The sequence below is a fragment of the Loxodonta africana genome, chromosome 2, assembly GCF_030014295.1.
Source record: "Loxodonta africana isolate mLoxAfr1 chromosome 2, mLoxAfr1.hap2, whole genome shotgun sequence".
In the NCBI taxonomy this organism is placed as follows: Eukaryota; Metazoa; Chordata; class Mammalia; order Proboscidea; family Elephantidae; genus Loxodonta; species Loxodonta africana.
In genome coordinates, this window is record NC_087343.1 from 86,257,254 (window position 1) to 86,279,282 (window position 22,029).

A 22,029-nucleotide genomic window follows, 5' to 3' on the forward strand; every position below is an offset into this window, starting at 1 on the left:
TGACAAACCCAAGCAAATGACTCTGTTATCACTTGTGGGCTTTATCACGTTAAAGAGAAAACATTTCTAAAAATACAACAACTCCTGTTATTTTATTGCTGTGGTCTGAGCAATGGGACTTAATGATTTTCTGTATCATCTAAGACAGACAAATCAAAAATTCCACTGAAAGCTGTTATTGCAGAAATATATCATTAGGCTCCACGTAAGCTTTTGTTGATTTTAAGTGTCTAAGTGAAAAGTCCACAAATACTTTTCACTGAAGGTAACTGAGAAGTTGTTTGATTTGACATAGACATGACGGCACGCTTCCTTCTGTTCTGTGAGACAGTACACTTTGTGACTCACAGGATAACTGGCATCAGACGCAATTTAATGAAAGCTCTCAAATAAGCAATTTTATTCCTATCCATGATCGCAGACATTTACAAAACCATAACATCTGAGTTCACCTTAAAAAATAACTTATATAAAGCAGTGATATACACAGCACAAAATAGTTCAGGGAGGGGCAGGAGCAACTTTTAATAATTAAAATGTAAACGTGAAAAAAAGGATGGAATAAAAGTCCCTACTTACTTCTACTTAATATGTCATGTGATATTTTACAATGTCCTGTGGGTCAATGCATGTATGTGCGAATGTCCATATAACATACACATATACAATGCATTCTCTTTCCCACACATATACATACACAGATAAGTATTTTCAGTTCAGTTTGGGGCAATTCTAATATGCCACTCCGTACAGTTGTTTGAATCACGTTTGGACCCGCTTTCTTCACAAAATAGGGGAGAGAGCAGGAAATAAAAAGGTTGGTTTGGTACGACTGAGATTCCTTTGTTTAACTGTACACTGCGATGAATAATTCTCTTCCGTAGGAGTTCTGTGAAGGACTGACTCACTGTGGTTTTCATGAGGAGACTTGGTAATGGATCACACACTCATTGTCATGCTAGGGGAGTACTGGAAGGAAAGAAGAAACCATATTTTAACAACAATTCTTTTACAGACCACTAAGGTTCTTCTTGGTGTAACAACAGTAATTGTGAATTTTAATTTCTTATCGTCTTTTATGCTCAAGCTTTTAACCTCAGACACCATAAAAATAAGAAACTATAAAAAAAAGAGTTAATTTATGTCACCTTAGTCCTAAAATTTTCAGTATTTTCTCTGGAAACCAACCAGTCCCATTTTCTCCCTAGGCCTGCTGCTGCTTACCCATCACCACCCACTGCCTTTGAGTCAATTCCGAAGGAATGGCTGGTGGATTTGAACTGCTGACCTTTTGGTTAGCAGCTGAACCATTAACCACCACACCACCAGGGCTCCTGTTGTTGTTTTAGAGGCTGATACTTACCCAGTCCTTCAGTCTTCTCCTTCCTGTTTCCTGGGCACTTGTAACAATTTGGGTTGGATCACAATGAAATACCTCTGAGAACAGTCTCTGCTATCTACTAGCTGTGTTAAACTTGAGAGGTTGCCTAATCTCTCTGCTTCAGTTTCCTCACTTGTAAAATGGGTATAATGATAGAATCTATCTTAAGGGGTAATTGGGAGAATTAAATGTAAAACCCTTAAAGCGGTGTATTTATTGAATACATAGAAAGTGCTCAATAAACTTTAGATTAGTAGTATGGGGAAACAAAACAGAACAAAATAAAACAAAAAGCAATGCCCAGCTGGCTGACAAGTTCTCATTAAAAGCATTTAAAATACTTAAGAGTCTGATTTATAGTTCAGCACGTAAGCCTCATGCCCCTTATCTGTGGCTCCAACTTCAATCCACAATTATTTTTAGCTGGGGTGGGGGCATTTTTTTACACACTTACTTGGCAGTTTGATGGGGCTGACAATTGTTAAAGGTGAGGCATTCAGAAATTTAAAAAAGTGGTCTCATACAGGGACTGAGAGGAGGACAAAGAGCAATTATTTTGATAATTATGCCAATCTACCCTCATATTTTGGGGGAACGGGCTATCAAAGAGAATTTCTATAGCAGTGCTGTCCAATAGAACTTTCTTCGCTGAATGACATGCTCTATAATCTGTGTCCAACATAGAAGCCACCATATTGATACCGAGCCTCTGAAATGTAGCCAGTGAATTTATTTAAATTTAAATATCCACATGCAGCTACTGACTACCATTTTGGATGGTGCAGGTCTCAGATGTGTGAGATGTGGGGAAGGCATCTACTCCCAAATGGTAATAATCTCCAGATGATGAGGGTTTCTAAATAAAAATATAAATGTAGACCCTTAAATATTTTTACATGTTTTACTAAAAACCTCTATTAAAAAAGACCAAGGCAAAACGGGATTCTTTTAACTTACTCATAATGATTGTGCCATATTGAAAGAGGCGATAAAGTCAAATGGATTGCTCTCAGGCTGCAGGGTTTAACCAGAACAGTGATAATCATGGGTGAGGGGGCGGCAAACTTTTTAGAAAAGTGCAGACAGAGAACAGAATGAAGTGAATCCCACACGGGCTGAGACAGACCACAGGAACCAGAAAAGAGGTATAAGGTGTGTACTGAGGTAAGAATGGATTATATATGAATGGCTAGAAAGCAGTATTTCCCAGGGAAGAAACCAGAGTGACAATGGCTCAGGTGGCAGAAGTCTGGACCAGCAGTCATTAGGGTGGACCTAGGGCTCAAATGAAAAAATATGGTTGATGAGTCAAGGCAGATGGTTAGGCCTGGAAAAAGGGTCACTGGGCCATGGTGGGAGGATTGCTAATCCTTTAAACGTGTCAAATCAAGACAAACCTACTTCTTAATCACTTAATAGCCTAAAATTTCCTTTTAGTACAGAAAAGCTAAATTAGATTGTAATGCACAGGATGATAAAAGGGGAAGACCGCCTGGGAAGAGAAAGGGGTCCAGTTTGACAGAAAAACCTCTCCTCCTTTTGCCCTGCATAGTAGCAGCAAAAAGAAAGCAAAGCAAAACAACAACAACAAAAAAAACCCAAAACAATCATAGACAAGAACTGAATAAATGGAGGCCACCCCCAGCCCCGTGTTACAAGGGGAATATACCCCCATTTCAGCACAAGATGCCATGTAAAGTCTCACACTCCAAATAAGGACAGTAAACCTCAATTAACTATCCAGTGTCTTTGACTAAGTGGAATTATATTTTGGCATTTGACTTTTATGGGAAAAAAAATCAATAAATATGCCAAAATTGGCACGGAACAATTTCATCTTTGCTTTCTATAGCTACGGTTATTTACAAGAAGAATGGCTGATTTGATCAGCGCTGTCTGGTAGAACTTGCTGTGATGACGGAGATGTTCTATTCTGCGCTGTTTAATACAGTAGCCACCAGCCACATATGGCTACTGTGCTGTTGAAATATAACTAGTACAGTTCCATTTAGGAACCAAAAATTTAGCTGTATTTAATTAGTCTGAATTTAAATAGCACTGCTAGATCATCAGTCACTACTTTAAAACAAAGTTCTTATTGGTTGTACTGTAGCAATAATTTAAAACAGTAAAAGATACCAAAGCATTTCAAAAAGATTTCAAAGAAACTGCTTGAAAAAATGTGGGTAAGCCACACTTAACTCTAGAGACCATCTCATTTAATGCACATCCTAGATAACTGGGTTTTAAAAATTCTTGAATTCTTTTTCCACAGGGATTACTCCAGTTCATTCAAATATCATATAAAATTGGGGAAAATGATAAAAATATATTATAACCTTCATTGTGATATATACATTGTTAAAAGTACATACATGTAAATATATATATGTAAACACACACACAGGCACATATTCTGTTACCAAGCATTTTTATTGGTGACTGCTAACCAAAAGGTCGGTAGTTCGAATCCACCAGCTCCTCCCTGGAAACCCTATGAGGCAGTTCTACTCTATCTATAGGGTCACCATGAGTCGGAATCAATTTGAGGGCAACAGGCTTGTTTTTTCAACCATCTCTTGGCACTACCAATTATTAACATTTTTAATCAGTGAGATTTCAAACATCTTAAGCAAATCTTACAGAAAAATGGTAACACTACAAATTCCTTGGAATGTTGAGAGTTAGGTTTGCCTCAGGAGGAAACTGAGTGAAAAACAGCGTACGACAATAGAGAAAATAAGGGCCAGATGCAGTCAGAGAGGATGGAAGCATCAGCTCCAAGCACAATGACTCAGAAAAATTAACAAGCGTCTAATAAAATTTATTTTTGAGTAGTACAAATAACTGTAAAATGATACTCTCAGCATATCTGGTACAGGAAAACAGAACATCTATTACATCTGTCTGTATAAGCAATGTGCCATTTGCACTCCTGAGGCTGTAAACTCTTCATCTGCTACCTCCTTGGTTAAAACTGCTTCAACTAAGTGCAATTTAGGGAAATCACAAGACTGCTCAGAAAACTCACAGAGGGCACAAGCAAAAAGGGATCTCCGCCACTGATCAGTATTCAAGGTAGAAGAGAGATGGTTCATCCTTTCCCAGAAGTAAAGGAAGAGCAGGTATTAAATGGAGTATCAGAATGAGACAAAAAATATCCACTGTGTGCTGTCCGAGACTACGCTGCAGGGTTTCTACTGTACTGCTGCACCAACATGCGATGACATGTTGCAATGTTTGCGCACAAATGCTGTGATACCAGGTGGCCCTTTTTCAAAACTATTTTGTGGGACTGGTTCTGCTCAGGTGATAAAATGGCTCTTGCAAAGCTGCTGAGAGTATCACCATTTGGTTTAGCAAAAGAGTAAAACATATATATCTCAAACATACACTATCTTATTTTACCTTCTTATGGAAGATATATTTTGAAATGGCCCTAGTATGAACTAAAGAATCTGTGATTTTCCCCTTGTTATACCCAGTTCATGTACCATGGATGCCATTAGAGGTGTCCACTAAATCTCTGGACAATGTGTATAAGTTCCTGTCTATACATTGCAAGAAAACTTCAAATCTCACTACATTTCCATTTCTAAGCATCTACGTAATATTTTTATTTTCTTAACAGGAGAGAAATAAAGAACATTTCAGGTGCTCCAAGGTAAACTGCAGTGAAATAGATTTAGTGTTTATGTGACTACGTAAAACAATTTAGGCTTATGTGATTTTTTTTACAACAGCAGAAAATAACAAAGCGTGTGTAAACCCTTAGTCACATCCGTATGTATGACAAATATAATGATCTAAAGAAGTAAACAGGTTAGACATTTCCAGTAAGTACGCTTCCCTATAATCAAGGAAAAGCAGAGCTATTTTAAAATTCAAGGACAATAGGAGATAATCTATCACCTTGTTTGTAATGCCTATTTGAGACCATGATTTTAGTATCATGTTTACTCAATCTACGTAATGACAAAGGGAAACTATTCTGTTAAATTAATTCAAGAAATTAGACAAATTGCTTTCTTCACTTAAAAAGCATGAAAAAACATTGTGAACCCAACCAAGCCTTTTGGTAGTCTGTACTTTCAAAAACAAACATTTTACAGAATTTGAACACTAGGGGGCATCTTTGTTTCTTGAAATAAAGGGCCTTGCTTAAGATCAAAAAAGAAAGGGGTGGGGGGAATGATAAAGAGGCGGGATAGTGACTCTGGTTCACATTTGGCTGTACAGTAAAACATGCTGGCACTGCAAGCTTTCTCACTCTGGGTTGGGTATTTTCATTTCTATATTAATTAAATGAAGTAACACATGTGAAGTGCCTAGGATAACGCCTGATACATAATAAGCACTCCTGTGGTTTAAACTCTACGGGGCAGCTCTACTCTGTCCTATAGGGTCACTATGAGTCGGAATCGACTTGACGGCAGTGGGTTTGGTTTTTTGGTTTTCTGTGGTTTAGGAAACTGTGGTGACAGTGGTTAAGTGCTATAGCTGCTAACCAAAAGGTCAGGAGTTTGAATCCACCAGGCACTCCTTGGAAACTCTATGGGGCAGTTCTACTCTGTCCCATAGGGTCGTTATGGGTCGGAATCGACTGGACGGCAGTGGGTTTGGTTTGGTTCTGTGGTTTAAAGAGCCCTAGTGGTACAATGGTTAAAGCGCTTGTCTGTTAACCCAAAGGTGGCAGTTCAAACACACCAGACAGCCGCTCTGAGGGAGAAAGATGTGGTAAATCTGCTTCTGTAGAGATTTACAGCCTTGGAAGCCCTATGGGGCGGTTCTACTCTGCCCTACAGGGTCGCTATGAGTCAGACTTGACTTGACAGCAGTGGGTTTGGTTCTGTGGTTTAACTTCACGATAAGGACTGACAAAATCCTCAAAAAGCAGGATGCTCAAGAAATAAAAAAAAAAAAAGGACCTCTCAGAGTTATCTGCGTTAAACAAATCCTCAAATTTGCATGTTCATTTATTGGAAAATACTTTCTTTTTGAATTCATTAAATTGTCCTGCTTTTCCTTAATTACAGGGAAGCTTACTTATTGGAAATATCTAGCCTGTTTACTTCCTTAAATCATTATATTTGTCAGCACTGAATCTCTTCTGTCTTCTTTCCTCATTGCTCTCATTTCTTGATCTTTTAAAAAGGTCTGAACAGAAACGTGTGGTGATGTGATAGAGAGAGCCCTGGATAACGATGACATCATTCATAACACTGCAGCTCTCCTCACCAGAGACAAAAGAACAGAGCAGCCAGTCTGGACCTGCTTCCAAAGCTACAGTACCCTCCAGGGTAGTGGTGCAGTTTCTCAGTCCACCATCTAATTATATTTCCTTTTAGGATTTTTCTGGTGCGAATAGAGGAGAAGAAGGAATGGAAAAGGAAGGAGTGTCTGTGTTCTGCTAACTCTGCCCAGTGCCTTTACATTTTACCTTCTAGCTGTGGTCTGCGTGGGGAGTCCAGGCCAGGAATCAGGGAAGAGGGCAGCCCTGCTCCAGCTACTCTTTTCTGTGCACGTATTTACAGAAGGATGTGCTGTTTTGCGTGTGCATAGTTCAGCTATGGTGATAGGGTGAGGTTGATGTTTATTCTGTGCAAAGAAGTTCTTTGTTGTTATTGTTGTTAGGTGCCATCCTGTCGATTCTGACTCATAGCAACCCTATGTACAACAGAAAAAAACAGTGCCCAGTCCTGCACCATCCTCTCAATCATTTTGCTTGAGCCCAGTGTTACAGTCACTGTGTCAATCCGTCTCACTGAGGGTCTTCCTTTTTTTTGCTGGCTCTACCAAGCGTGATGTTCTTCTCCAGGGACTGGTCCCTCCTAGTAACATGTCCAAAGATGTGAGAAAAAGTCTCGCCATCCTCACTTCTAAGGATCATTCTGGCTTTACTTCTTCCAATACAGGTTTATTTGTTCTTTTGGCAGTCCGTGGTATATTCAATATTCTTCACCAACGCCATAACTCAAAGGTGTCAATTCTTTTTAAAAGAGTTATTTAAGTCTTGCTACATCTGATATGGAAACCCTGGTGGTATACTGGTTAAGCACCATGGCTGCTAACCAAAAGGTTAGCAGTTCGAATCCACCAGATGCCCCTTGGAAACTCTATGGGACAGTTCTACTCTGTCTTACAGGGTCGCTATGAGTCGAAATCAACTTGATGGCAATGACTTTTTTTTTATCTAACACAGCAGCCCTGATGCACAGCAGTTAAAATGCTTGTCTGCTAACCAAAAGGTTGGCATTTCGAACTCACAAGCTGCTCCAAGTGAGAAAGATGTTGCAGTCTGCTTCTGTAAAGACTACAGCCTTAGAAACCCTATGGGGGAGTTCTTCTCTGTCTTATAGTGTCGCTATGCATTGGAATTGACTCAACGGGCATCGGGGGTTTTATATCTGATACAGTGAAACCTGTGAGAGCCAGAACTTGATGGGACTGCCTTGTTTTTCTGGTTCTTGCAAGTTTTCTTCCTTTCACAGGATGCAGCCTTACCACTTTCCTATCCTCTTTATTAGTGGAAAATATTTTAGTTTTCCTTCTCTGACAAGTTTCTGCCTTACCCAAGTTCCAGCTTTCACGGGTTTTACTGTACTTTGTTCCCCGTGAAGAACTTTCTGAGGCCAGTTTTGAAGTGGTATTCTTCTTCAGACTGTTAAATAAGGCAGCAGTCACCAGTGGAAAATCTGGGAAGGAAGGAGAGAGGACAGCGCCACTTCTTCCTTCCTATAAGGTTAAAGTCATGCTGAACCTTTTTTAAAAAGTTTTTTTCTGTAACTTTAATCATTTCCTCTGTACTTTTAAAACACCTGGCTTATACCTATTAGAGCTCTTGTGAATCTGACTTACGTTTTGGTGTTGTATAAACACCTGTTTTTCCCATCAGAGTGCATTCTTTGAGGGTAGGTGTGTGTTATATTTCTCTCAGAATACCTTGTCCTCAGCCCAGTTCTTTGCATATAGCAAGCTCAGTAAATGTTAAACTGAACTGAAGTAATTATCCTATACTTCACTGAATTATGCCATTTTATTGCTAGCAGAATTGGCAAAAAAGGAAATAAATGTCTCTAATTAGATAAAGAGAACACAGCAAAATTAACTGCAGTCCTGCAGCGTACCAGTGAAAAAACCAGGATCTGGAAAGTAACTTCCATGATTCCAAGCATTCTGAGTTAAACTATATCATTTGTGTTTCTCCTATTTCCTCATCATTGACATATCAGTCTTTTACATTTTTGTATGAATTTTTATGAATACCTTCTTCGTAACTCATTAATGATATATATCCTACAAATAAACAAATTGAAGATATGCATAATTTTATTTCTAGTTTTAAAGAAAGTAAACTCTAAAAATAGGGAAGCCTTGTCCCATGCAGAGACCCTAGATTGATGCCAAGAAGTAAAAGAATCCACAGAAGACTCAATCTGTGTTCCACTTTGGTAAGGAGCCACTCCTTTCAAGAGCAGACATGCTACATTGTTTCAAGTTGTGAGGGTTCCCTTTTGGTAAAGGTTGGGTTAGGGCAAAATGTGGGTGGTCTTCTCTTCTGATTTTCTTTGGGACTAGTATCTATTACCATACCTGTTGCCTTTGAGTTGATTCCAACTCAGCGACCTTATAGGACAGAGTAGAACTGTCCCATACGGTTTCCAAGGAGCAGCTGGTGGATGCGAACCGCCAGCCTTTTGGTTAGAGCCGAGCTCTTAACCACCGAGCCATCAGGGCTCCTTGCGATTGGTAGATTCTCCATAATAAACTTTTCTGTTGTTACTAGCTGCCATAGATTCGATTCTGACTCATGGCAACCCCATGTGTTACGGAGTAGAACTGCTCCGTAGGGTTTTCTTGGCTGTAATCTTTATGAAAGCAGACTGCCAGACCTATCTTCCTCGGTATTGTGGGGGGAGGGGGGTTCAAATTGCCAACCTTTAGGTTAGCAATCGAGTGCAAACCATTTGCGCCACCGAGGGACCATATTTTAGTGATGTTAATTCATGTGGAGGCACTGATTCAATGGAGATGAGATTAGTCTGGGTGTTGAGATCCTTTCTGCTGTGTTTCAGTTCAGTGGTTCCTAACAGAGGATATGCATCGGAATCACAATAACACTTTTCAACGTCTAAGTATTCCCATACCCACCGCTTGAAGTTAAAATCTATAGGTGACTCTAGTGTGTAATCCCTGTTAAAAAATCATTGCATGCTCACACTCATCAGGATGGCTATGATCAGAAAATTGAAAACTAACAAGTTTTAGTGAGGATGTGGAGAAATTAGAACGCTTGTGTATTACTGGTGGGAATATAAAATGATGCAGCCACTATGGAAAACAGTTTGGCCATTCCTCAAAAAGTTAGACATATAATTGCCATAACCCCCCGCCCCCCCAAAAAAAACCAAACCTGCTGCCATTGAGTTGATTCCAACTCATAGTGACCCTATAGGACAGAGCAGAACTGCCCCATAGAGTTTCCAAGGAGTGGCTGGTGGTTTTGAACTGCTTACCTTTTGGTTAGCAGCTGAGCTCTTAACCACGGCACCAACTGGGCTCCATAACTGTCATACACACACTGTCATATGAGCCAACAATTCCACTCCTAGGTATATACCCAAGAGACTTGAAAGCAAGGGCTCAGATATGTGTACACCAATGCTAATTGCAGCACTATTCACAATAGCCAAAAGGTGGGAAGAACCCAAGTGTCTATCAACAGATGAATGGATAAACAAAATGCAGTATATACAAAAAGAGAAATGAAGTCCTAATACATGCCATGATATGGATGAACTCTGAGAACATTATGCTGAGTGAAATAAGTCGGACACAAAAGGACAAGTATTATATCAATATTTATAATACTTATATGAAATATCTACACTGAGCAAATGCACAGAGGCAAAAGTTTATTAGTGGTTACCAGGAGCTGGGGAGAAAAGGGAATGGGAGTGATTGCTGAAGGGGTACTGAGTTTCTGTTTGGGGTGATTTAAAAGTTTTGGAAATGGATAGTGGTGATGGTAGCACAACACGGTGAATGTAATTAATGTCACTGAATTGTACACTTAAAAATGGTTAAAACCACAAACTTTTTGTTATATAGATTTTACCACAAAAAATTTAAAATACAAGATGAAACAAAAATCATTACATTATGTTAAGCTCCTTGAAAAAGGTACCATACTGTTTTTTGATCTTTCCAGTGTCTAGCATATTGCCTAGGTGCTAAGTGCTCTGCAATTGTTTGCTACATGAATGCATGAACTTTAGTGCTTCACTCTTTGCTTCTGTTTGCTTCTGAGGAGATACGGAATGATAGTCTTGGTTAAACACTATAATCATACTCAAAAAATGACTTGTGCATCCAGCTCAAGTTAAATGTAAATAACAGGTTAACGGACTGTCAATATTGGCCCTCAGTCCAGTGATGTCCACTACATGAAGAAAGGACACACTTATAGGTAATTTCTGGAGCCTTCAGGTCAGTACTGAGAACAGACCTTTGTCTGCAGTGACTTCAGGTATTGTAGTAACATGGAAACTTATAAAAACTATCAACCTATTTCCATTTTGCTCCTTCACAGTGAGTGTTCTCTATGAGAAAATTAGTATCATGGGTTTTGTAACTGGGTACATAAGTGTAAAAAAGAAAAAAATTTGTAATTTTTTTAAAAGAAATTCTACTTAAAATTCTAACTTTTAAAAGATCAACCTTATTGAACTCTAAATAAATGACAGTAATAATGGCTTTATTAATTCTAACAGAAGAGCTTCAGAAATAAAATCTGGATGTAACAGTATAATCAAAAAACTACTTACACTCTCACTCTGAAAAGGGTTTAAGAAATTTCCCCCCATTTCGCCATCATCCCTTGGAGTGCCCGGCTGATTACTCAGGCTCATATTATTGGGAGAATTCTGTAAACAAGATTTAGAAAACAAGGCATTGTTGAAGATTTTAATTTCCCTCTTGCATTGTACTGTTTCAAAATGAAATCTATAGCAGTACCTCTAAGAGTAAAACGGAGTTATAATTTTAATCTTAGACTTCTGCCATATATTCTAGTTCATTCTTTGCACCTTGACAAGAACCAGTGCTTTCCCAAATGAAAACAAAAAGCAAAAACAAAATTACCCGTCACATTTTTTTTTCCTAGTCTCAGAATCAATATTTATTCAGTTTCCCACCCTCAGCTTATAGAGTTCCTAAAACTCTGGAGAGTTTAAACCACATTCCCAGTAGGGGCATGATGAAGAGAGCCTACCCGCTGGTAAGGTGTGGTAGGACAATCACTTCCCTTGGTAATTTCACTAATCAGATTTTAAATAAACGTTTGCCTTTAATTCTACATGCATTTTATAGAAAAACACTATTTTAACTATTTTTTTTTTTTATGTGAATCATAAAGAAAAGATAGCTAACTAATGCAGCTAAGAACAAGAAAAACACCTTAGGACTTGAAAATACAATGTATACTTTAAGAGAAAAGAAGGCTCAAAAGTAAACTGCTTTAGTAGCTTTTCCTATCATTAGTTTGAGTAGATTTACTTTGAACCTTTTCTACAAAATGGCTAATATTAGCAATTCAATCAAACACTAAGACAGCAGTACGATGCTTCATGTTCTCTTTAAATCTGCTAGTCTCATTACTACTGTGCAATTTTAGCCCTGTGAGGACATGTGATAATCCCACATCAATAGGAAATACAGAATGCCTTTGGCATACAAAGTATGTTTATACAGTATTATGGTTGTGACTGAGGGGATCTTCCAAGGTCCAATTTATGGGCTTGCAAGAAAACTTCAGGGTTAAAATTTTTTATCAACTCAAATGGAAGAAAGCTTTTAGAATTTTTCCCTAATCCATGGCCACTTTATATTCTGTTCTGGAATAAGTTTTTAGATGTTGTAAGAAAATTGCTCACAGGGTTTTGACTTAACTAAAAAGTTATGTCATAAACATTAAAATTTTATGAAGGAGTTATTCCCAAAAGAATGTGTGCTTTTCCAGAACATGGTTAAGCTGTAAAGCAGAGGCAGGTAGATGAGCTGGCGGAGATACAGCCTGTATCTCATCGTGCTGCGCGCCCCACAGGGAAGATCTGAGAACGAGGATTCTCTGAAGGCCATACGAGCTCTATATGCCCATAAACCTCAGGGGCTAAGGAACCATAGTTAATAACATACAGACGATTCTATTTTTTTTTCTCTGAAAATGCTAGTTACCCAAGTATATAGAAAAGAAACTTTACTTTGAAATGAACATGGATAACCTGAACGCCTGAACAAATAAACTTAAGTAAAATTTAACTAAGTGTATTATTTTATAATAAAGTTTATTATTAAAGTTATTAATGAAATAATAAACCGTGCTTTGAAAACAGGAATGATAATGCTGACTTAGCTCAAAAAGGAAGCTTAATTTAAATATTGTCAGATTTACCTAAAATCTAAAAGTCCTTTTAGTGATGAGAGATTTCTATCATTTCATACATGATAGGGAAACTGATAATGGCAGAATAAAAAATGATCTAATATGTATATGAGGAAGTTTAAGGATGCACTTGGAAGCTGCCTACTTTCACATATTTAAATAAATGTATGAAATGAGCCCTCTCAGCACCTGTGTAACATTCTCATCCCCAGGAGTACACGAGGAGCCCTGGGGGCACCATCTCGCTGACTCTCCCGGTGCTCTCATTCTCTGCTACAGGACTGCCTTGTGTCATTTCTAGATTTATACTTTTGAAAGTTTGGTTGTCTTCAGATCTGATTCCTGGCTCAAAGTGTTGACTTTAAAATATTTAGAATTAAAAGTTACATTGCATTGTTAATATAAATACTTATAAAATATAGTCAGTGTTACAGTAATTTCTATCTTCTATGCAATCTCTTCATAGCATGGTAGCTTAGCATTACACATGCTCCCCCTCTCTCTTTTGTTTTATAAAAAACACTTAATGGAGAATTAAAAGAACATAGGCAACACACAAAACCGGGCTAGTATCAGATCTCTGAAACGTATTCCCACCCAGCTCACTGGACCATATTTGAAAAGCTTGAAGTGATAGGGCAAAACGTTTTTCACCTTAAGTCATCTCTACAAAATGTATGACCACAATAAAAGCTCCTCAATGGGGAGTCTTAAAGAAATCGCACTGTCCATGATCACTGAGTGACATAATGAGGATATTGGGCTAAAGAGCACACTTAATACAGGCACTTGAGGAACAGCTATGACAGTGATACAAAAGCCAGTCCAGAGCAGGTTATGAGGGTGGCAATGAAATGTATACAGATACGTTACATTTACCTGTAGCCACAATTCTGTGCAGTATCCTCAGTAGATTTTATCATGAAAGTAAGAATGTAATGCACAGAAAGGGGTTAGGTTGGTCTTAAAGTTTTCCAAAACTGTAAATCTTTACAGAAGCAGGCTGCCCCATCTTTCCCCCATGGAGTGGCTGATGGGTTCAAACCACTGACCTTTTGGTTAGCAGCCGAGGACTATAACCACTGCATCACCAGGGCTCCTTCAATATTCTCCCATATTTGCTCTTAATTTAATAAGTTTGTCCCTTCTTCTACCCATTCTCAGAAAATTATTCCAAATCTTTCCCATTACTGAAAAACTCAACACCTGTAGAAACTTTAGCTCTGTCTATAACTAGAATAAAATAACACTGACATTATTCCAAGCCTTTTGGAAGTTGATTTTGTATTGATTTCTCACAGGCACAAATAACAAGTTTTATAGAGTGTGTTTTTGACTCTGCTAGTCCTCAAAAAGAATGAAATGTCAGTCTTGGCTTTCCCAAGGGGTACAGCTGAGCTAGAATGCAGACCAGCACACTGAGGTTATGGCCAAGATCTATGGTTGTTGATTAGCTTCCCTTTGAATGGTATGAGGTCTCTAACTGGGACTAAGGTTCTGGAAGTCAGACAGCTTCAGTTGCAAGAAATATTTTCTGGAGGCACAGGAGGTTTGAATTTTGCTCTGTAAAAGTATTTCCTTATTATATTTGTTTGGTTCCCTCAGATATACTGAGCTTGAGGACAGAGAGCTACCTTGTTTATCTCTGGATTCTCAGAGCCGAGCATAATGCCTTGGCACATTAACGTTTCCTGACTGAAGGAACTCCTGCCTAAGTATAAACCACTTGAACACAGAGGTTATGTTGTATTTAAAGAAGTCTTTTATATAAAATCTCCCCATAGTGCACACAAGGCAATGCCCAGTACACAAAAGTACACAATAGGTGGCCAATTAATGCTTACAAAATAACCAATACATCATGAGGCAGGAGAATATTATCAGCAGTAGGCAAAGCGTAGTGGAAAAACCTTGTATGCAGGAACAGGAATGGGAAAATAACGACCACAGAAATAGCAAATGATTTGATATAAGAGCAGAATAGAAGATGGTATTTAATTAATCATTATGACTCTGAATTTCTAAAGTGCTTTATAAATTACAAAGTACTTTCACATACAGACTTATGTTTACATCTAACGTACAAGGTTATGGGTCATTAGTGGAAATTTTTAGGAAGACGGCCAAAAGCAATGTGGGTGATCCCACCCTTGTATGACTGAGAATTATCTCTAGATACTGGAACATACATCTCAGATATGGCATTAGAAATTTTCCTGAGGACCACAAAGCACAATGCAGCTAGTATCAATTGTTAGAATTACCTGAGGTAGCCAACACAATCATGGTCATCTGATTTGCAAAGGCACTTCCCAGAGGGAAGGCTTTAATGCAGATATATGGGGCATCTTATTTTGAAAACAGGCTTTTGAAGGCTCTCTATTAAATGTATCTATCTATTTCTAGAAAACAAAAAGACCTTCCCGACTGTTCCTAACCAGACATCACAGTGCCTGCAGAACTTATCAGGCCGTGCAGCCAGGCAGTAAAGGGATAATGTCAGAATGCCAAATAATTTTTTTTTTTTTTAGCTTGAAGTTGTAATTTAAAATGTGCTGTACCTCAATCTTCTTTTCCTTGGCATCAGAAATTGTACATTACTATACATGAATATGATTAGAAGTAGAAAAACTAAGCAATCTTTAATGAATTTTTGTATTTATCAATAGAGAGCAGATTTGTAAGACAATCATTCTAGTGGTAATAAATAATGAGTTCTTATTAGCCATTCTAAATATATTTTTGATCGCACAGAACTATTTTTAATTTATAATGACCTAAAGAGTAGTTAGGTATCCTTCTTCTTCTTCTTCAAAAAAACAGAAAGCATTTAATCAAAGGATTCATTTTAGGTACTAAAATTACTGATAGAGGAAAAACAAATATATACTTTCTTACTTGTTTTAATATTATTTTTCTCTAACTACATTTTTACTCCATTTTGGGAAATGAGAATAATGTTTGAGGATATCAGCATGGCCTACTGAAGGCTTGAAAGGCTAATGAGATGTATAAATGCAATGCCCTCCTGACACATAATATTTTTTAAAAAATTTACTTCTTTTCATGTTCTCTAGGCTTCTTTATATTTTAAAAAGGTCATCTAAACTATATCATAATGTGATTGAATTGGTTATAGCTTGAGTGTCAATCATATGTAGTATCTCCTGTAAATGAATCTTAGCATGTTTAAGAACATTCTTAAAACAATAGCTTTTATCCTTCTATATAGATTATGTACATTAGTATTTTTAACTTCCAATTAATTATATCTGGACTTCTATTTTCAAACTCTTATTCAAGGACAAGATTGATAAGGTTACTCTATAACCTTAGTGGGAGTTCCAAGTGGAATGAAATAGTCACAAAAAGTAACACAGAGGACAGGAAGAACTCACCTTGGAAATACTGTCCATATCTCCTGAGCCTGAAAGAAAATATAAAAAGAAAGCCTTCATTAGGTAATCATTTCCTTTAGAAATTAAGTACTCTAAATAGATGTAGCAGTTTGTATTTTCTAGTGTATAGCTCCTAAGTTTTTGAATTTGAAAAAATTCCTTTTCACTTATACAGTGAATCAGCATGACAAACGTTAAGGAAGAGCTCTATCTCTAGTTCCCAGTCACCTATTTTTTTTTTTTTTTTGGTAATGGCAGAATGAAGAAAACCATCATTATCATAGATTCCTGAAAGGGAATAAAAGGATCACTTATATATACTCCCAGAAAAACAACCCAGTGCCGTCTATATATATACTACTCAATTCGAATTTTCAAAATGCACATATATTGATTGTTGTTGTTAGGTGCTGTCAAGTCGATCCTGACTTCATAGTGGCCCCATATGACAGAGTAGAACTGCCCCACACGGTTTTCTAGGTTGTAATCTTTACAGGAGCAGGTCTCTAGGTCTCTCTCCTGCAAATCTCTGGGTGGGTTCGAACCCCTAATTTTTCTGTTAGAAACTGAGTGTTTAACCATTGCACCACCACTGTTTCTTAATATATCAATAGATTACTAAATATATTTTCGGAAAATGATGCTTCTGCAAATCCGTTAAAATATAAAATGGTTATTTCAAACAATACCTGATAATATTTTGAACCTATTTTGCTATGATAACCAAAAGCAAAGTATTCTTAAGGATAATAACAATTTGACAACAGTCAATAAATATTCGTGGTAACACATCCAAACTAAAAATGTCTTCAAAATAATATTGTGTTTTTTATTTAGAGTCTTGGGAGGAATGAATAATCAATATTAATTTATGATGCAGGAAATGGAATCATATATAGAACAACGATCAGATCTTTACCACAATATTAATTTATTTTTAACTACTTTATTTTTAAAATTAATTTGTCTGGTATTATATCTTAATAGTTCAATATTCAGTCAATAGTTACAAATGTTATTAGAATTTATTAGCATAATTAATAAATCCCCACCCCCAAATAGGCATAATAAATTGTTAAATACTGAATATATATTGCAATCATGTACATATATAAATATGCGTAACTGTAGAAAGTAATGAGCCATATGCCAAGTATATGTGAAACTCTTCTACAAATTCTATTCTAGTGAATAATATAACTCAGAACCTTCTAACTAAGACCAAATATCATGCTTTGTGAATAATTTAAAAAATAACAAGATTGGAAAGTGAATTATTTTGTAATAAATTGGAAAAATAAAATTCTAGACCAGCACCATCCGATAAAACTTTCTGGGATGATAAAAATATTTGTGTGCTGTCTGTCATGGTAGCACTAGTTACATGTGACTACTGTGTGCTTGAAATGTGGCTAATGTAACTGGGGAACTGAATTTTAAATTTTATTTAATTTTAATTAACTTAAAAAATATAATAGTCACACCTGGCTAGTGGCTACTATAATTGGACAAGACTAGGCAAAATCTAGGCAAAATAGGTATGGATCCCTAAAAGCACAAAGTCCGTCAATGCACTGCAAACAATTTACTGAAGTCATGCAGTTTTCCAAAGTATCAGAAAGGGGTAATCGCTGACCTCAGGTAGAGGAACGGAATCTGTGTATAACCTAAGTTATTCATGGGCAGTTTCTCCAGCCTTGGTAAATTATAAACACTTTTCAGAAAAAAAAAAATACCACAAACCTCACCTCCATTGTCAACTTTCAGTTTATTATGTTACTTAAGTATCTATATATATATAAAACGAACAAACCAAACGTGTCACTTTTAAGACCATTCTGACCATAGCAACCCTACAAGACAAAGCAGAACTGCCCTATAGTATTTCCAAGGCTGTAATCTTTACGGAAGCAGACTGATACATCTTTCTCTCATGGAGTGGCTGGTGGGTTCAAACTGCCAGCCTTTTGGTTACTGCTTAACCACTACCACCAGGGCACCTTTAAATATATACAAACATAAAAGAAACGCCTTCTTTTTGGTTTTGCGTTCAACCTCCCTATACATACGGTGTATCTGCCAGTTCCTCTATTTCTTACTATTGGAAATGTTTCATTTCCCTTGCAGGTATTTGGCTTCATTTGCTATGAGGCCATCATTTATGAAGTATGTTTTCAATCATTAAAGTCATACTACTTGAAATCAGCTTTATCATGTATACAAAGTGAGTAGGCTCATCTACAGAGGAATCATTCAGATTATCCAGAATATTATTACCAATATTATTTAAAAGAGAGATAACTACCAAAATGCAGAAATCCCCTGAGACTGTGTCTATAGACTTCTGGAGGCAAAGAAACAAGCTGGGAGGACTACAGTCTTCTAGGCCAGGCATGCATTACATGTGCCCAAAGCACGAATGTTTCCTTTACCATGAAACACTGCCAGTCACAGAGTGACAAGTTAAAGTAAATACCTTTGAATACGAGGGAGGCTAAAGCAATTCTCACATTTCCCATTTTAATGGTTTCCATTCATCTTAACCAATTACAGAGATTAACCAACCATCAGTCTGAAGTAAAAGGTGAAGCATTCAAAATGAAATGCTCTACGTGGAAAAACTTTGCAGCCATCTGCTACATAGAATTAACTATTTTGCTCTGAATTTATTACTAAACATCAAATTTAACATCCTTACCTAAAGAGCCATTCATGTGATGTGACTCCATTCCTCCTAAGCCACCCATTGGACCATCTGACCCAGGGCCCATTGGAAACTATTTAAAAAATGAAGAAATGACTGTGATCACATTGAAAACAATGGCTTATCTCAATGTTACAGTATTTACCTTTAACACTGTTAAGACATTTTCACAATTTATTTTCACTTTCAATTTATGGAAATTTTTCCCAGACTTTTTTCATTCCACCTTGCAGATTCTCTCACTGGATTGATCCACCTTCTTCATCCTATCTTCTTTATGCTCCAGCTTTCTAGGCTAACCCTCATTATATCCCAATTTTTCTTCTTCAGATATGCTCCACTTGAAAGCCCATATATCCCGGTGCAAATGAAGAGATAACTATTCTACGACACTGACAAATTTGGCTGTTAGAAACCAAAGGTGGTTCCTAAGAAGCAGCTAAAGGTGTTGGCTCTTTAATAAGAACAATTCAACATCATTATGCCAACATTCACATTTTTCTGAGCAGATGATATATCTTTGTTCAAATGGATCATAATAAATAATTTCATCTTACAGGTTAAATACAGTTAGCTCCTTAGGGATAGCTGAGTATAACTAATTCTTCTTGGCAGTCTCAATTAAGTCAATTCGATGACAACCAGATATTCTATAGCAGTTATATTAAAGTTTTTCTAAAGCAGTGGAATTCTATTTTTTAATGAAATTTTACATTAGATGCCCAGTATAAAACCGATGTGAATAGGTGTACTGTGGTAGAACTGATGGCAGAGAGCCCCTTCCCTTCCCACTGAGTCTTTCCCTCATCTCCCTGGAATACTTCTGAGTATATTCAGAGCCTAGTTCAAAGAGAAGTTCTATTGTTACTACCTTACTTTTACGGTGAAGACAAGTCTACTGAAAACACTTGCTTTAAAAAATTTTCATGCCAAAAGTGTCTCTTCCATGCCTTATGGTACAGACTGTTAAATGTGGTGTGTGTATGTGTATACTGCAGTGGTGGTTACTAATCATACAGGCTTTTGGGGAAGAAAAAAAATTGCCCCAAGCAGGCAACCCTCCAACTTCTCTGTGGAAATAAGATGGCCCTCCATCACTGTGAGCATATAAACCACATGCTTATAAATGTTCTCAAGAGAACGACAATTTTGTTGCCCAAACGTGACTATCTAAAAGCACATGAGTTGCTTTTCAGTAAACAATTTGAAATATGTATGCTTCAATGATAATGCAAGAAGATTAACTTTGAACCAACTACTGTTATTCAACTTTTGCCAGAAGCATAGTTTATTTAGGTCTGGGTTGAGACTCTGGTGCCATTAGCCTGTGAACTTCCTTGGATCTGACCCTTTTTTCTGGACCCCCAGGGAGTTTTAAAAGACACTACGACTATGTGTATGTATGCTTGGTCAGTTTAGCACTTAAACCTGCAAGGTTGGCCCGGAAAAGGCTCTTGCTTTTTCTACCTCTCGTTTAGATAAATGACATTTGAAATGTTGACATGTTCGTCTTCTACTTTTCTTGGATCTCTTATCTTTGAATCAAGTTGGAGAATCAGAATGGAACATACTGGGATCAGTTTAGCTGCCCACAGAAATCAGGGCTTCAAACCGGTTCATTCTGATTAGGACTCCTGCTGAGACTTTGCATTTTCACTCCAGATATACTGAATGAGAGTCTACATTTTAACAAGATCTTCCGGTGATTCTTACGTGTAATAAAATTTGAGAAACACTCCTCTACTAGTGGTTCTCAGATTTGGTGCCTAACCAGCAGTATTAGCATTGCCTGAGAACTTGTTAGAAATGCAAATTCTCAGCAGGGGTTCGAGCCAGTTCAAAGCCCTGACAGAAATGTCTTCAGCTCTATGTGCTCTTGGTTTCCTCCGTCCTTCCTTCTTCTCTTTCAAATATTACCAAGTTTTACGATACAAAATTGTAGTATGAAGAGCTTTTCTGTATCTTTTGCAGCACTTCTAAAGACATTATTCATTATCATATTCACTGTGCCTTTTCATATCCAAAATGCCTTTAAGACAGTGTTATTGTGTGACATCGAGTTGACTCCAACTCAGTGATCCTATATGACACAGCAGCATTGTCCCACAGGAGCAGATCGTTAGGTCTGTTCTCCCATGAAGCCGCTGGGTCGGTTCAAACCACCAACCTTTCAGTTAGAAGTAGAGCACTTAACCATTGTACCACCAGGATTCCTTTTCTAGATATTAGTGATTAGAAAGTCTCTTTTTCTTGAAAAACAATTGTTTAAAAAGAATTGTGATAATTAAAGGTAGTATTGTCTAAAAGAAATATGCAAATCAAAAATGTGAGCTACACAAGTAAATTCAGATTTCTAGTAGCGATCGTTTCATAATAAAAACAGGTGAAACTAATCTTAATAATATTTTATTAACTCAATATAAAAAAGTTATCATTTCAACATGTAATCAATGTAAAATTTTAATGAAATGTTTCACATTTTTTTAATACTAAGTCTTCAAAAAAATTCTGTATTTTATATTTATAGCACATCTCAATCTGGACTAGCTATTTTTATATCTCAAGTATCCAATAGCCACATGTGGTTTTGGCTACCATATTGGACAGAACTGATCTAATGTTTCCCTTTGTTGTCTTCATTGCTAGGAAACTCAGTTATAATTATTTCATTGCTGGTTTTTGGTGTATTTATGGCAATTCCTTATATGTCTTCTGATTCTTCTTTAAGTCAACCTATATTTTTTTTATATAGATATGTATTTGTGTATAAGCTGTTTTAAATATTCTTTTTGTTGGCAGGTAGGTCTTTATATCATAGATAAATAAAATATTATTTCACTATAAACTTCTGTGAAAAAATCATGACCATGTGTTTTATTAACATCCAAATTCTCACTGTAGAACTGCCTCAGTTCCATATTTAAACTCCAGATGATTTCCTAGTCTATAGAAAAACATGCATATCCAATTTCATACTTTATTATCAGGATCCAAAAACATAGATGATCACATTAAGTAAAATTTAGTGATGCTAAAAATGAGGTTAACCTAAGTGATTACATATTACTCATCATTTTTGAATAGTCAGTACTAATCATTAAGT

General features: G+C 36.9%; 1 protein-coding gene across 8 annotated transcripts in view; it reads right to left on the bottom strand.

Annotated features, from left to right (window-relative positions):
- Nucleotides 1–385: 385 nt before the first annotated feature.
- The window catches only part of SSBP2 (single stranded DNA binding protein 2), a 300,768-nt gene continuing 279,124 nt past the window's right edge, over nucleotides 386–22,029 (bottom strand). For 7 of the 8 annotated variants that reach the window (XM_064273708.1, XM_064273721.1, XM_064273686.1 and 4 more), the window contains 4 exons: nucleotides 18,921–18,999; nucleotides 16,223–16,251; nucleotides 11,209–11,307; nucleotides 386–969 (listed from right to left, as the gene is read on the bottom strand). In XM_064273708.1, the coding sequence (XP_064129778.1) occupies nucleotides 940–969; nucleotides 11,209–11,307; nucleotides 16,223–16,251; nucleotides 18,921–18,999 (237 nt within the window). In that variant the 3' untranslated portion in view covers nucleotides 386–939. The remainder of the gene's footprint in view (nucleotides 970–11,208; nucleotides 11,308–16,222; nucleotides 16,252–18,920; nucleotides 19,000–22,029) is intronic. The other variant, XM_064273715.1, reaches the window with a different exon arrangement.